Genomic DNA, 14019 nt, shown 5'->3' on the forward strand with positions numbered 1-14019 from the left:
CGTAGACAAAACAGTAGCCTCGGCTAGTCTACCCCTACTAATTCCAACTTCACCTGCATTAATGAGGTTTGGGTCCGTTCCGGAAAGCACCTCCATCAGCACATTCCTGATGACGGTCACATTGGCAGTCATATCCAGTCCTACCAAATTCATGGTCATTGCGCGGAGAGGGCGAGTAGCTGCTGCTCCCGGGACGGTATTCCTCGAAGCCTCCGCCATCCAGTCGGCCTTCTCGTTTGGCCCTTTGCCTCATAACTGCAATATGAATGCACCCGTGAGGTCCCTCCAGCACGAAATGCTACCGATCCCTATGTCTTTAATGCTTATGTTCTCCCTGGTCCGGAAGAGTGCGTCTCTATAAATCGTCTCCATGGCATAGAATAGAATCATTGAAGAGACTTCCGTTTCCCTTTGCCTCCTCTTCTTTCTTCACTGCGCGACACTCTTCCTCTTCCCCGTTTTCCAGAGTGCCGCCTGCTCCCGCAAAAGTTGAGGGTCGATATCTCCCTCCTTTGTTGAAGCCATGGAGGGTGCTTTCACTACCCTCCACTGGACTCGTCTCCTTTTCCAGCTAGTCACCTAAACACAATTCTCCGGCGGAATTAGTGCCTTACTCACACTTACCTGTTTCGCAGGGGGTCGAGTGGTCTGAGCACGGAATGTGAGGCGTTTGTGTGTTCCACCAGCTAGAGTCGCTGCTCTATTCAATGTACGCTGCCGTTGCAGCTGCTGCTGTTGCTGCCGTTGCTGCTGGATACTGCAAACAGCCTCCTTCAGCAACATCACCGACTCGATTACCTGCTGTATTTTCAGAGTTATTGTTTGGCTCCTCTCAGCCAAGGGGTTTACAGATGCTTTCCTCTTATCATTTTGAGACGGGCAAGTTCATTCGTCAACTCACTATTGCGCAGTTCCAAGGCCCTGAGTTGTTCCTTTAACTGCGCCTTGGCATGCTTGGATGAGGGAGGAATCCCTACTCCAATTAGAATCCTCTCCATTGAGGTTTTCATTATTTTAGAACATCATTATGGAATAGTTTCATCTTACATGAAACAGGGCTCCTAATGTTGGTGGAGATTCTCCTCTCATTAGCGACTATTAGGGTATACTACATGGCCAGTTCCAGTAGCCTGCAAATATCCACCTGAGACAAGGGGGTATCTGCCTGTACTTCCTTGTGTCACCGGGCCATGTATACCCATAACTCCTCTTCCTCTGAGGAATCGATATGGGGCCTCGCACGTTTAAGCGTTCTCTCTAAAATTGGTAACATCAAGTCGGAGCTCTGCTTGCACTCCACGGCACTGGCAGTAATTTGCCACTCCTCCAAGTGGCTTTCTTCCCTTCCTAACCTTCCTAGCGCATTAGATACGCCACAGGCCAGGTGGCCCAACTTTGGTGTCCTTCCTGATGCAATATCCAGAGCTCGGGCCAGTTTGCCTACCCCCTGCTCCTGATAGTTTCTGGTTGACGACGGCGGGTGGCATGACCTACCTCCACCTGATACATTCGTGGCGTAGTTGTCCATCCCACGCACGCTTATACATATAGCTATACTGTCCATAATTATGAAGTAATATTAGTGGGAGGCAAGCTCCCCAAAGAATGGTAAAGGAACGTAAGGAATATAGAGAAAGAGAAAGATTAGAAAAAGGTATGACTGGAGAACAAAGAAAGATATCGCAGTACAAGTCAAAAACACACAACATTCACACAGTTCCTTTTAGTCGCCTCTTACGACAAGCAGGGTGTACTGTGGGAGAATTCTACTAGCCCCTACCCACAGGGGCACGTATTTCTTTCCCTAGACAAATCAAAATATTTCCAAGTCCGACCATCGCATTTAATTAGAAGATACTCGCATAACTTTCCATCGTCTTGTAGTAACATTTCCAAGTATGAAAGCAGCATTGATTCGAGAACGTTTAGATCAATTCCCAACGACTAATGAGGATAGTTCCAAGACCGAACTTCACATTGGTTCCAAAATAACTCGCACAACTTTCCCTCGACTAATCCTCATATTTCCAATTCCTGTAGCTGCATCTGTTTAGAGGCATTTTCATAACTTTGCCCGACTAGTTGAAATATTTACAAGTGTAACCATCGCATTAGTACTATAATCAATCACAACAATGTATCGAGAGTATCTAGTATAATTTTCCCTTGAATTAGTCGGAATGTTTTCAAACCCGAATGCTGCATTTGTCCGAGAGGCACTCGCATAACATACCTCTACTTGTTGGATAATTTCCATGTCCGACAGACCCATTGATTTGATATTCACTCGCATAATTTTCACCTACTAATCGGAATTGCTCCGAGTCTGAAAGTCGCTTCGGTTCGAGTGGCAGTCGCATATGATACTTTGACTAGACATAATATTTCTAATGCTGAGATTCGAATTTGTTGAGACTTACCCGTATATCTTTCCCTGAAATATTGCCATGTGTGAAAGACGCATTGGGTCGAGGACCACTCACATAACTTTCCCATGACTAGTCGTACGATTTCCAAGCCCGACGGCTGCAATAATTCGAGAATCTCTCGCATAACTTTCTCCCGACTAATCGTGATATCTGCAAGTCCGTCGCATTTGTTCCAATATAACTCGCATAAATTTCCCTCTACTAGTCGAAATATTTCCAAGCCCAAGAGTAGCAATGGTTCACAAGTTACTAGCAAAACATTCCCTCGACTAGTCGTTATATTTCCAAGACCGGCAGCCGCATTGGTATTAGAGGCACTTGCATGACTTTCCAAAGACTGATCGAAATAGTTCCATATCCGACCGTCGAGATGGTAACAGTGTTACTCGCACAACTTACCCTCAACTCGTCGGATTAGTTTCAAGCCCGACAACCTCATATGTTCCAGTGGCACTGGCATTACTTTCCCCAACTAGTCTGATTATATCCAAATTCGAAATCCGCATTAGTTCGAGGGGCACTCGCATAATATTCCGTCGACCTCTCGGAATATTCCCAATACAGACAGTCGGTTTGGTTCACATGTCACTCGAATAAAGTTTCTTCGACTAGTTGAAATGAACCCAAGTCCGATACTCGCTTTAGTTCGAGTGGCACTCACATAAAATTCCCCCGAATAGTCTGAATATTTCCTAGTCCGACTGCCGCATTAGTTCTAGAATCACGCGCATTAGTTTCCCTCGACCAATCTGAATATTTCCAATTCCGACAGCCGCAATGGTTCATAAGACATTCTCATAACTTTCACTCGACTTTTTGGGATAATTCCATGCCCGGCCATCACATTTTTTATAGAGCCTCTCGCATAATTTTCTCTCAAGTAGTCGGAATATTTCCAATTCCGAAAGCAGCATTTGTTCGAAAGGCACTCGCATAACATTCTCCGACAAATGGAAATATTTCCAACTCCGACCGTCGCATTCGTTCGAGAGGCACTCGTATTACTGTTTCCGACAATTCGCAATATTTCAAAGTACGAAAGCACCATTGATTTGAGAAGCACTTGCATATCTTTCCTTCGACTAGTCGGAATAGTTGCAAGTCTGATATCCGCTTTGGTTCGAGAATCACTCTCATAATTTTCCCTGAACTAGCCGGAATATTTCCAAGCAGTACAGTCGCTTTGGTTCACAAGTCATTCTCATAACTTTGCATTGACTGGTCGGAATGGTTCCAAATACGCCAGTCGCTTAAGTTCGAGTGGCAATCGGTAAAGTTTCCCTAGACTTGTTGGAATATTTTCAAGTACGGCAGCCACGTTGGATCAAGAAACACGCGCATAACTCTCCTTCGGCCAATGGGAATATTCTCTATACAGACAGTCGCTTTGGTTCACAAGTCACTTGAATAACATTTCCACGTCCAGTCGGATGGTTCCAAGTACGACATTCGCTTTGAATCGAGTGGTGCTAGTATGAAGTTCCCCCTATTAGTCGGAATATATCCTAGCACGACAGCCGCATTTGGTCGAGAAGCACTCACATAACATTCCCTGATTAGTGGAAATACTTAAATGATCAACCGTCGAATTAGTTCTATAATCCTTTGTATAAATTTCACTAATGTAGTTAATATATATAGGATATAATATATATAATAAGTCCGTCAGCCGCAATGTTTCGAGAGGCACTCGCGTAAATTTCTTATGACTAATCGGGAAAATCCCAAATTCGTCCGTTGCATTAGTCCAAGAATAACTCGCATGTCTTACCCTCAACTAGTCGAAATTGTTCCAAGGCCGACAGACCCATTGTTTCGAGAGGCCCACGCATAACTTTCCCTCGACTAGTCACGATATTTCCAAGTCCACCAGTCGCTTTGATTCACAAGTCACTCTCATATCTTTCCATTGACTCTCCTGAATATTTCTAAGCCGGGCAAGGAATTGGCTCAAAAGACACTCGCATAACTTTCCCTTGACTAGTTGGAAAAGCTCCAATTCCGCCAGTCATAATGTTTCGAGAGGCAGTCGTATAACTTTCCCATGACGATTCAGAATATTTCAAAGTCCGTCTGCCGTATAGGTTCTAGTGTCACTTGCATAACTTTCCCTGGATTATTTGTATTATTTCCAAGTCCGACGAATACATTGGGTCGAGAGGAAATCTCTTAAATGTCCCTCAACTAATTAGTATATTTCCAAATACGACCATCGCAAGGTTTCATGAATAACTCGCATAACTTTTCTTCACATTGTCGGAATAGTTCCAATTCCGACATCCGCATTTGTTCGAAAAGCACTCACATAACTTTCCCTCGACAAACCAGAAAAATTTCCAGGAACGACAGTCGGATTGGGTTACATAACACTCGCATAACATTCCCTCGACTAGTAAGGATTATGAAAAAAAGCAGCATTGGATCGAGTGTCACTGGCAAACTTTCCTTTGGCTAGTCCGAATATTCCCAAGACCGTCAGCCGCATTGGATCGAGAGTCACTTGCATTACTTTCCCCCGACAATTCAGTATATTTCCAAGTCTGACTGTCGCATTGGAAATAGAGTAACTCGTATAACTTACCCCATCTCGTCGAAGTATTTCCATAGCCGACATGTGTAATTGCTCGAGAGGCACTCGCATAACTTTCCCCGACCAGTCGGATTATTTCCAAGTCCGACAGACGCATTCGTCAGAGTAGCTCTCGCATAACTTTCCCTCGATTGAGCAGAATGTTTTCAAAATCGACAGCTGCATTTGTTCGAGAGGCTCTCGCATAACTTTCCCTTCGACTAGTCGGAATATTTTCAAGCCCGACAGCCGAATTAGTTCAAGATGCACTGTCATAAATTTTTCCGACATGTGGACATACTTCAAGATCGACCGTCGCATTAATTCTACAATATACTCTTATAACTTTCCTTCGCCTAGTCTTAATATTTCCAAGTCCGACGGCTGCATTGATTCCAGAGGTAGTCGCATAAATTTACCTTAACTAATAGGGATATTTCCAAGTCCAACCGAAGCATGATTTCCAGAATATCTCGCATAACTTTCCTTCAACTTGACGGAATAGTCCCAAGTCCGATATCTGCTTTAGTTCTAGAAGCGCTCGCATAACTCTCCCTCTAAAAGACGCAATGTTTCCAATTCCGTCAGTCGCTTTGGACACAAGTCGATCTCATAACATCCCTTGACTCGTTGGAATATTTCCTAGCCTGGCATCTACAATGATTCGAGAATAACTCATATAACTTTCCCTCGACTAATCGGGATATTTCCAAGTCTGACCGTCGTATTGGTTCCACTATAACGCACATACATTCCTCTTGCATAAATTTTCCACGATTTGCCATAAAATTTCGAAGCCTGAGTCCCATTAGCTCACATGTTATCCGCCTAAGTTTTTCTCGACTAGAATGAATCCAAGACCTTAAGTCGCATTGGTTCGAAAGGCACTCGCATTACTTCCCCACTCGTAATCTGTATATTACCAAATCCGTTTGTCGCATTAGATACAGCGTAATTCGCATAGTTTACTCTCAACTCGTCGGAATAATTCCAAGTCCAACACCCGCAATTGTTATAGATCTACTCGCATAACTTTCCGCGACTAGTCGGACTATTTCCAAGTACGAAGGCTGGATTTGTCCGGAACGGATGCGAATAATTATTGTCGACTAGTTGGACTATATCAAATTTCGACAGGCGCATTATTTCACAAGACGCTCGCATGTCTTTGTTTCTACTATTAGGGATATTTGCATGTACATCAGCCACAATGGTTCGAGAAGCACTCGTATAAATTTCCTTCGACTCGTTGGTGTATTTCCATCCCGACAGTCGCATTGTTTCACAAGATACACGCATAACTTTCCCCCGACTAGGCGGGATATTTTCATATCCGACTGTCACATTTGATCTAGAGTCACTCGCATAACTTTCTCTCAGCCGTTCGGAGTATCTCCATGTTCGACAGTCGCATTGTTCCAATGTAACTCGCATAACATTCCCTCGACTAGTCTGCATGTTTCCAAGTCTTATCGTCTTATAGGTTCTAGAGACACTCGCAATACTTCTCCGCGACTAGTCGGGACATTTCCAAAACCGACAGCCTCAATGGTTTACAAATCACTCGCATAACTCTCCCTCGATTAGTCGGGATATTTCAAATTCAGACAGCTTCAATGGTTCAGAAAACACTCGCATAACTCTCCCTCGACAAGTCGAAATATTGCCTAGTCCGTCAGCGGCGTTGGTTCACTAGACACTCGCATACCTTCCCCTCGACCAGTCGGGTTATTCACATATCCGACCGTTTCATTGCTTCTAGAGGATCTCGCATATCCTTCTTTCGAATATACGGAATATTTCCAAGTCCGATATCTGCATTTGATCGATAGGCACTCGCATAATATTGCCTCGACCAATGGGAATATTCCCTTTACCGACATTTGCTTCGGTTCGAGAAGCAATAGCATAACTTTTCTAACTATTCGGATTAATACCAAGTCCGGCAACCGAATTAGTATTAGAGTCACTCACATAACATTCCCTCCACAACTGATAATAATCCTAATTGCGACAGCCGATTTTTTTCACAATTCACTCGAATAAAAATTCTTCGTCTAGGTAGAATGAATCCAAGTCCGTCAGTCGTTTTGGTTCGAGAAGCGCTTGCATAACTTTCCCTCGACTATTCGGAATATTCCCAGGTACAAACGCCGCAATATTGCTAAAATCACTCGCATAACTTTCCCTCGATTAGTAGTAATATTTCCCAGTCCGGCTGCTGCATTGATTCGAGAATCACTCTCATAACTTTCCCTCGACTAGACGCTATTTTTCCAAGCCCGACAGTAGCTTTGTTTCTAAATGCGCTCGCATAAATTTCCCTCGACTAGTCGAAATTTTTCCAAGTCCGACAGACGAATTGATTCAAAATTCACTTACATAACGCTTTCTAGTATAATCGGAATATTTCCATGTCAGAAAGCCGCAATGGTTGGAGATTAACGCTCATAATTTTACCTCGACTAGTAGAATTATTTCCAAGTCCAGAGGAATATTGGATTGAGAGGCTCCCTCATATCTGTCTCTCGACTATTCGGAATATTTACAATTCAGACAGTTTCTTTGGTGCACAGTTCTCAGTCATAACATTCCCTCGTCTAGTCGGAATATTTCTCAGTCCGACGGTCGCGTTGGAACACAGTTCTCTTGCATAGCTTTCCCCGACTGGTTGGAATATTCCAAGTCTAATAGTCGTATTGGCCCGAGAAGCATCCGCATAACATTTTTTCGACTAGTCAAAATTTTAGCAAGTCCGACACTATCATTGGTTCACAAATTACTCGCAAAACTATCCATCGTATAGTCGGGATGTTTCCAAGTCATACAGTTGCATTAGTTCGTAAGCCACTCGTCTATCTTTCCCCTGACTAGTCGAAATATATTTATGACCGACAGTCGAATTGATTCAAAGAAATTCGGATATATATCTCTCGACTAGTAGGAAGATTTCCAAATTCGACTGCCGCATGATTTCGAGACGCACTCGTGTAACATTCTCTCCACTTGTCGGGATATCTTCTTGACTGACAGCCGCATTGGATCGAGAGATACTCGCATAACAATATCCCGACTTGTTCGAACATTTCCTAGTCCGACAACCGCATTATTGCGAGACGCACTAAAATAAAATTCCCTTTATTAGTCGGGACATCTCCATGTCCGACAGCCGCATTAGATCGAGAGACACTCGCGTAACTTTCCCTCGACAACTCGTAATATTTCCGAGCCCAACAGTTGCGTTGATTCATAAGGCTGTAGCATAACTCTCTCTAGTCTAGTCGGGATATTCACAAGTTAGAAAGTCGCTATGTATCGAGTGGCACTCGCATGACCTTCCCTCGATTAGTTGGAATGTATCCACCTCCGACTTCTGCATTATTTATGGAGGTACTCGGAAAACATTCCGTCGACTACCCGGAATAGTCCCAATTCCGATAGACGCTTTGGTTCAGAAGTGACTCGCTTAGCATTCCCTCGACTAGTCGTAATAATTCGAAGTCCGCTAGTCGCTTTGGATCGACGGGCATTCGCATAAATTTTCCTTGACTATTCGGTATATTTACATTTGCGACAGTAGCATTGTTTCATAAGTCACTCGCATATCTCTTCCTCGATTAGTTGTAATAGTTCAAAATTCGACATTAGCTTTAATTCAAGTGGCATTCGCAGAAGTTTCCCTCGAATAGTCGGAATATTCACAGTCCGAGAGTTCCATGGGTCCGAGAAGCACTAGCACAACTTTCCCTCTATTAGTCGGAATTTTTCCGAGTCCCACAGTCGCAATTATTCAAATGAAACTCGCTAACTCTTCTAGTCTACTCAGGAAATTCCCAAATCAGAAATTCGCTTTGGTTCGGGATTAACTCTCATAATTTTATCTTGACTAGTTGGATTATTTCCAAGCCCGGAAGACGCATTGGTTCGAGAGGCAATCGCCTAAATTTCTCCCGACTAGTAGGAATATTTCCAAAGCCAACAGCTGAATTGGTTCGAGAGGAACCAGCATTACTTTCCCCCGGCTAGTCGGAATATTTCGAAATTCGATAGTCGCATTGATCCCCAAAATTCTCGCATAACTTTCCCTCGGCTGGTTGAAATACATCTAATTCCAACATCAGCTACGGTTCGAGAGGCACTATCACAACTTTCCCACATTTAGTCGAAATATATCCAAGCCTGATAGCTGCATTGGCTCTAGAGACATTCGCATACCTTAACTTCGACAAGTTGCAATATTTTGTAATCTGACAGCAGCATTGATTCACAAGACACTCGCATAAATTTCCTTCGACTAATTACGATATTTCCAAGCCCGACAGTCGCTTTTGATCACAAGACATTCGCATAACTTTCCCTCCGCTAATCGTGATATTTTTATGCCCGACCGTCCCATTGGATCTAGAGTTACTCGCAAAATTTTCCCTCGACCACTCAAAATATCTGCTAGTCGAACAGCCGCATTTGTTCGAGAGACACTGGCATAACTCTGACCGACTTGAGTAAATATTTGCTAGACCAACCGTCGCATTGGTTGCAGAATAACTCGCATAACTTTCACTCGACTAGTCGGAATATTTCAAAGCCCAATACCTGCATTGGTTCGAAAATCACTTTCGTATCACTTTCTTTCGAATAGTGTGAATACTTCCATATTCGGTTGTCGCATTAGTTTTAAAATCACTCGCATAAGTTTCCTTCGACCAATCAGAATATGTCAAAGTCCAACAACCTCATTAGTTCAAAGGACATTCGGATAACTTTCTCACGACTAGAAGAGATAGTTCCATTTCCGATCCTCGCATTTGTCTTAGAGTCACTCGCATAATTTTCCCTCTAGTCAGAATATTTCCTAGTCCGATAGTTGCATTTGTTCGAAAGCCACTCACATAACTTTCTCTCGACGAGTCGGAAAGTTTTCAGTACCGACAGCTGCATTTATTCGAGATGCACTCGCCAAACATTCCCTCGACCGGTCGGAATCTTTCCTAGTCTGACAGTCGTATTTGTTCGAAAACCACTCGCATTACTTTTCTTCGACTAGTCGAAAAAATTTCAGAACCGACAGCTGCATTTATTCAAGATGGTCTCGCCAAACTTTCCCTCGACTGGTTGGAATATTTCCAATTCCATCAGCCGCATATGTTCGAGAGGCACTCAGATAACTATCGTTGACTAGTCGGAATATTTCCAAGCACGTCAGAAACATTACTTTACAAGATACTCGCATAACTTTCACCCGTATAGACGGGATATAACCAAGTCCGAACGCCGCATTGGTTCCAGAGCAAGTCATTTAAATATCTCCCGAATAGTCGGAATAATTCCAATTACTACAGTCGCTTTGGTTCACAAGTCACTCGCAAAACTTCCCTCGAATGGGCGGAATGGTTTCAAGTGCGCCAGTCTCTTTTGTTCGAGTGGCAGTCACATAAGTATCTCTTGACTATTGGGAACATTTCTGAATTCGACAGCTGCATTGGTTCGAGTAGCACCCGCTTAACTTTCCTTCGTCTAGTAAGAAAATTTCCATGCTCGACAGTCGCATTAGACCGAGAATCACTCGAATAACTTTCCCTTGACTATTCCGAATATTTCCAAGATCGACATCCGCATTGGTACAAGAGGCTCTCGCATTACATTCCCTTGACCACTGGGAATATTCCCAATCCTGACAGTCGCTTAGGTTCACAAGACAATCCCATAATATTCCCTCAACTGGACGTGATATTTCCAAATCCGATATTCGCATAGATTCACTCACATAACTTTTCCTAGACAAGTCGTAGTATTTCCAAGACCGACAGTTGCATTTGATACAGAGGCACTCGCATAAATTACCCCAATTAGATGGAATATTTCCAAGTGCGTTAGCTGCATTGTTTGGAAAGACATTTGCATATCTTTCCCTGTACAAGTCTGAATATTTTCACGTCCGACAGCATCATTGTATCACAAGACACTCGCATAACTTTCCACCGATCAGTCAGGATATTTCCAAGTCCGACATCCGCTTTGGTTCGAGTGGCATTTGGCAAACATGTTCTTGATTGGTCGGAATATTTCCAACACAGACGGTCCTATCATTAGGTCGGTATGAAATGTCGGATTTTCTTTAAATGTGAACATTTGTCTCTCTGTATTTGTTGTGTTTTTGTTTCTGACTTAACCTGGTTTATAGTCGTACTGTCCATTGCCAGAATCACATTTTAGCAAAGAAGATTTTCTCAAAAATGTTTCCTTTCGTTATTTGCTTTGAATTTTGCACCGATATGAATTCACCCGATATTCGTATAATTTTCTTATATGAGTATAAACTTGGTAATAATGATGCAAAAGCTGAACGCAATATAAACCAGGCGTTTGGGGAGAATACTGTAAACGATCGAAAAGTGGAGCGTTGGTTTGAAAAATTTCGGTCTGGTGATTTTTCCCTGCAAAATGAACCACGTGGAAGACCCGAAACGTCTGTGAAAAATGATGTTCTGAAAGCATTGAACGAATTCAATTCAACGAATCCAACTGTTTCTTCAAGGGAACTTGCTGCCAGAATGGAAGTTGACTATACAACAATATTGCGACATCTTTCTGAAATTGGCGTGGTGAAAAAATGGATAAATGAATACCGCACGAACCAACCGAGCGAAATAAGTTGGATCGCTTGAATGTATGCTTATCATTGCTAACCCGATTTAATCGAGATCCATTTTTCGATCGGATCATTACTTGTGATGAAAAATGGGTTCTTTACAACAATAGGAAAAGGGGTGCTCGGTGGCTTGATAGAGATGAGGCTTGTGCTCATACTCCACGGCCATCATTTCATCCACGGAAAATTTTAATCACAGTTTGGTGGAATGTGACTGGAGTAATACACTACTCATTCCTTCAAACTGGAATGACAATTACAGCCGAAAAGTATTGTCAATATATTGAAGAAATACATGAAAAATTGAAAATTATACGCCCATCACTTGTTAATCGGCATGGCCCAATACTTCTCCACGACAACGCTCGGCCGCATACATCGTACAAAACAATTGCGAAATTAAATGAATTAAAATATGATATTTTGCAGCACCCACCTTATTCACCGGATCTTTCGCCAATCGACTTTCATTTATTTAAACATTTAGAACTGTTTTTACGGGCAAAAATTAGTTCACAAGTTTCTCGCACAATTTTTCCTCGACTAGTCGGATTACTTCCTAATCCAAAAGCAGCATTTGTTCGAAAGGCACTCGCATAACTTTCCCATTCTAGTCGGAATACTTCCAAGCCCAACTGTCGCATTGGTTCACAAGACACTCGCATAACATTCCCTTTCCTAGACGGTATGGTTCCATATCCGCCAGTCGTTTTGGTTCGAGTAGCATTCCCATATCTAACGCCGAATAATGGGTATATTTCCATGCCCGACAATCGTACTGGATTACTCGCATAAATTTCCCTCGACTAGCCGGAATATGTCCAAGGCGGACAGCCGTATTTGTTCGCGTGGCACTCGCATAACTTTCCCTGGTAAGTCGGATTATTTCCAAATCCGACAAACGCATTGGTTCCAGAATCACTCGCATAAATTTCCCTTGTCTACTCAGGATATTTTCAAGCACGACAGTCGCATTGGTTCGCAAATAACTCGCATAACTATACTTCGATAGGTTGGAACATTCCCAAGCCGGATAATCGCTTTGTTCCGAGAGGCACTCGCATTACTTTACCCTTATTTGCCGGATTATTTTCAAATCCGACAGCCGCTTTGGTTCCAGAGTTACTCGTACAAATTTCCCTCATCGAGTCGAAATATTTCCAGTCCCGACAGTCGTATTGGTGAAAGAGGCAAACGCATAATTTTCCTCAACCTGCCCGAATATTTCCAAGTCAGACAGTAGCTTTGACTAGAGAGAAACTCGCATAACTTTCTCTCGACTTCTAAGAACTTTCCCAATTCCGACAGTCGCTTTAGTTCGCAACTCACTCGCATAACACTCTTTTGTCTCGTCGAATTATTTCCAAGTCCGACATTTGAATTGGCGGTCAAGTCACTCCTATAACTTTTCCTCAGATTGCCGGAATATTTACAATTCCGACAGTCGCCTTGTTTCGAGAGGCACTCGCATATCTTTCCCTATTTTAGTGGGAATATTTTCAATGCAAACAGCCGCATTGGTTCACTAATTGATCGCATAACTTTTCCCCTTCTAGTCGGAATTTACCAAGATCGACAGTAATTCTGAGAGGCAATCGCATAGCATTACCTTGATTTCTCGGAATATTTCCAAGCCCGACAGTCGCTTTGAATCCAGATCCACTCGTATAACTTTACTTGGACTTGTCGTAATACTTCCAATTCTGACAGCCACATTGGTTCGTGAGGCGGTCACATAACTTTCCCCGGATTAGTCGTGCTATTTTTAAATCCGACAGTCGCATTGGGTCGAGAGTCACCCGCATTACTTTCACTCGACTAGTGTGAATATTTCCATGTCCGACAGTATCATTGGTTCGATAGGCACTCGCAAAACATTACTCGGGCTAGGCGGGATATTTCCAAGTCCGACAGTCGCATTACTTCGAGAAAAACTCGTATGACTTTTCATCGCCTGGGCGGTATATTTCTAAGACCGGCAGCCGAATTTTCTCAAGAGGCACTCGCATAGCTTCCCCTACATATCGGAATAATTCCAAGTGCGACAGCCGCATTGGTTCGAGATGCACTCGTATAACTTTCCCTCGACTAGTCGGAATATTTCTATATCCGAAAGTCAGATTAAATTACATGTCACTCTCATAACTTTCCATCTATTAGTCGGAATATTTCCAAGTCTGAAAGTCCTATTGGTGCGAGAGACACTCGCCTCACTTTCGTTCAATTACTATGAATATTTCCAAAAACGACAGTCGCATTGGTTCGAATGGCACTCGCACAACTTATCATTAACAAGTCAGAACATATATTTGCGGGACAATCGTTTTGGTTCGAGAGGCATTCCCATAAATTTCACTCATCTAATTGAAATT

At 42.9% G+C, this 14019-nt stretch overlaps 1 protein-coding gene across 1 annotated transcript; it reads left to right on the forward strand.

Moving 5' to 3' along the window:
• The first annotated feature begins 11038 nt into the window (after window positions 1-11038).
• Window positions 11039-11663, forward strand: LOC146872974 (histone-lysine N-methyltransferase SETMAR-like). Its single transcript, XM_085657092.1, has 2 exons — window positions 11039-11088; window positions 11180-11663. The coding sequence occupies exons 1-2, from the start codon at window positions 11039-11041 to the stop codon at window positions 11661-11663; spliced, it is 534 nt and encodes a 177-aa protein (XP_085513218.1).
• The last annotated feature ends 2356 nt before the right edge of the window (window positions 11664-14019 follow it).

The sequence above is a fragment of the Vespa mandarinia genome, chromosome 5 (assembly GCF_050613455.1).
Source record: "Vespa mandarinia isolate Hongniang chromosome 5, ASM5061345v1, whole genome shotgun sequence".
In the NCBI taxonomy this organism is placed as follows: Eukaryota; Metazoa; Arthropoda; class Insecta; order Hymenoptera; family Vespidae; genus Vespa; species Vespa mandarinia.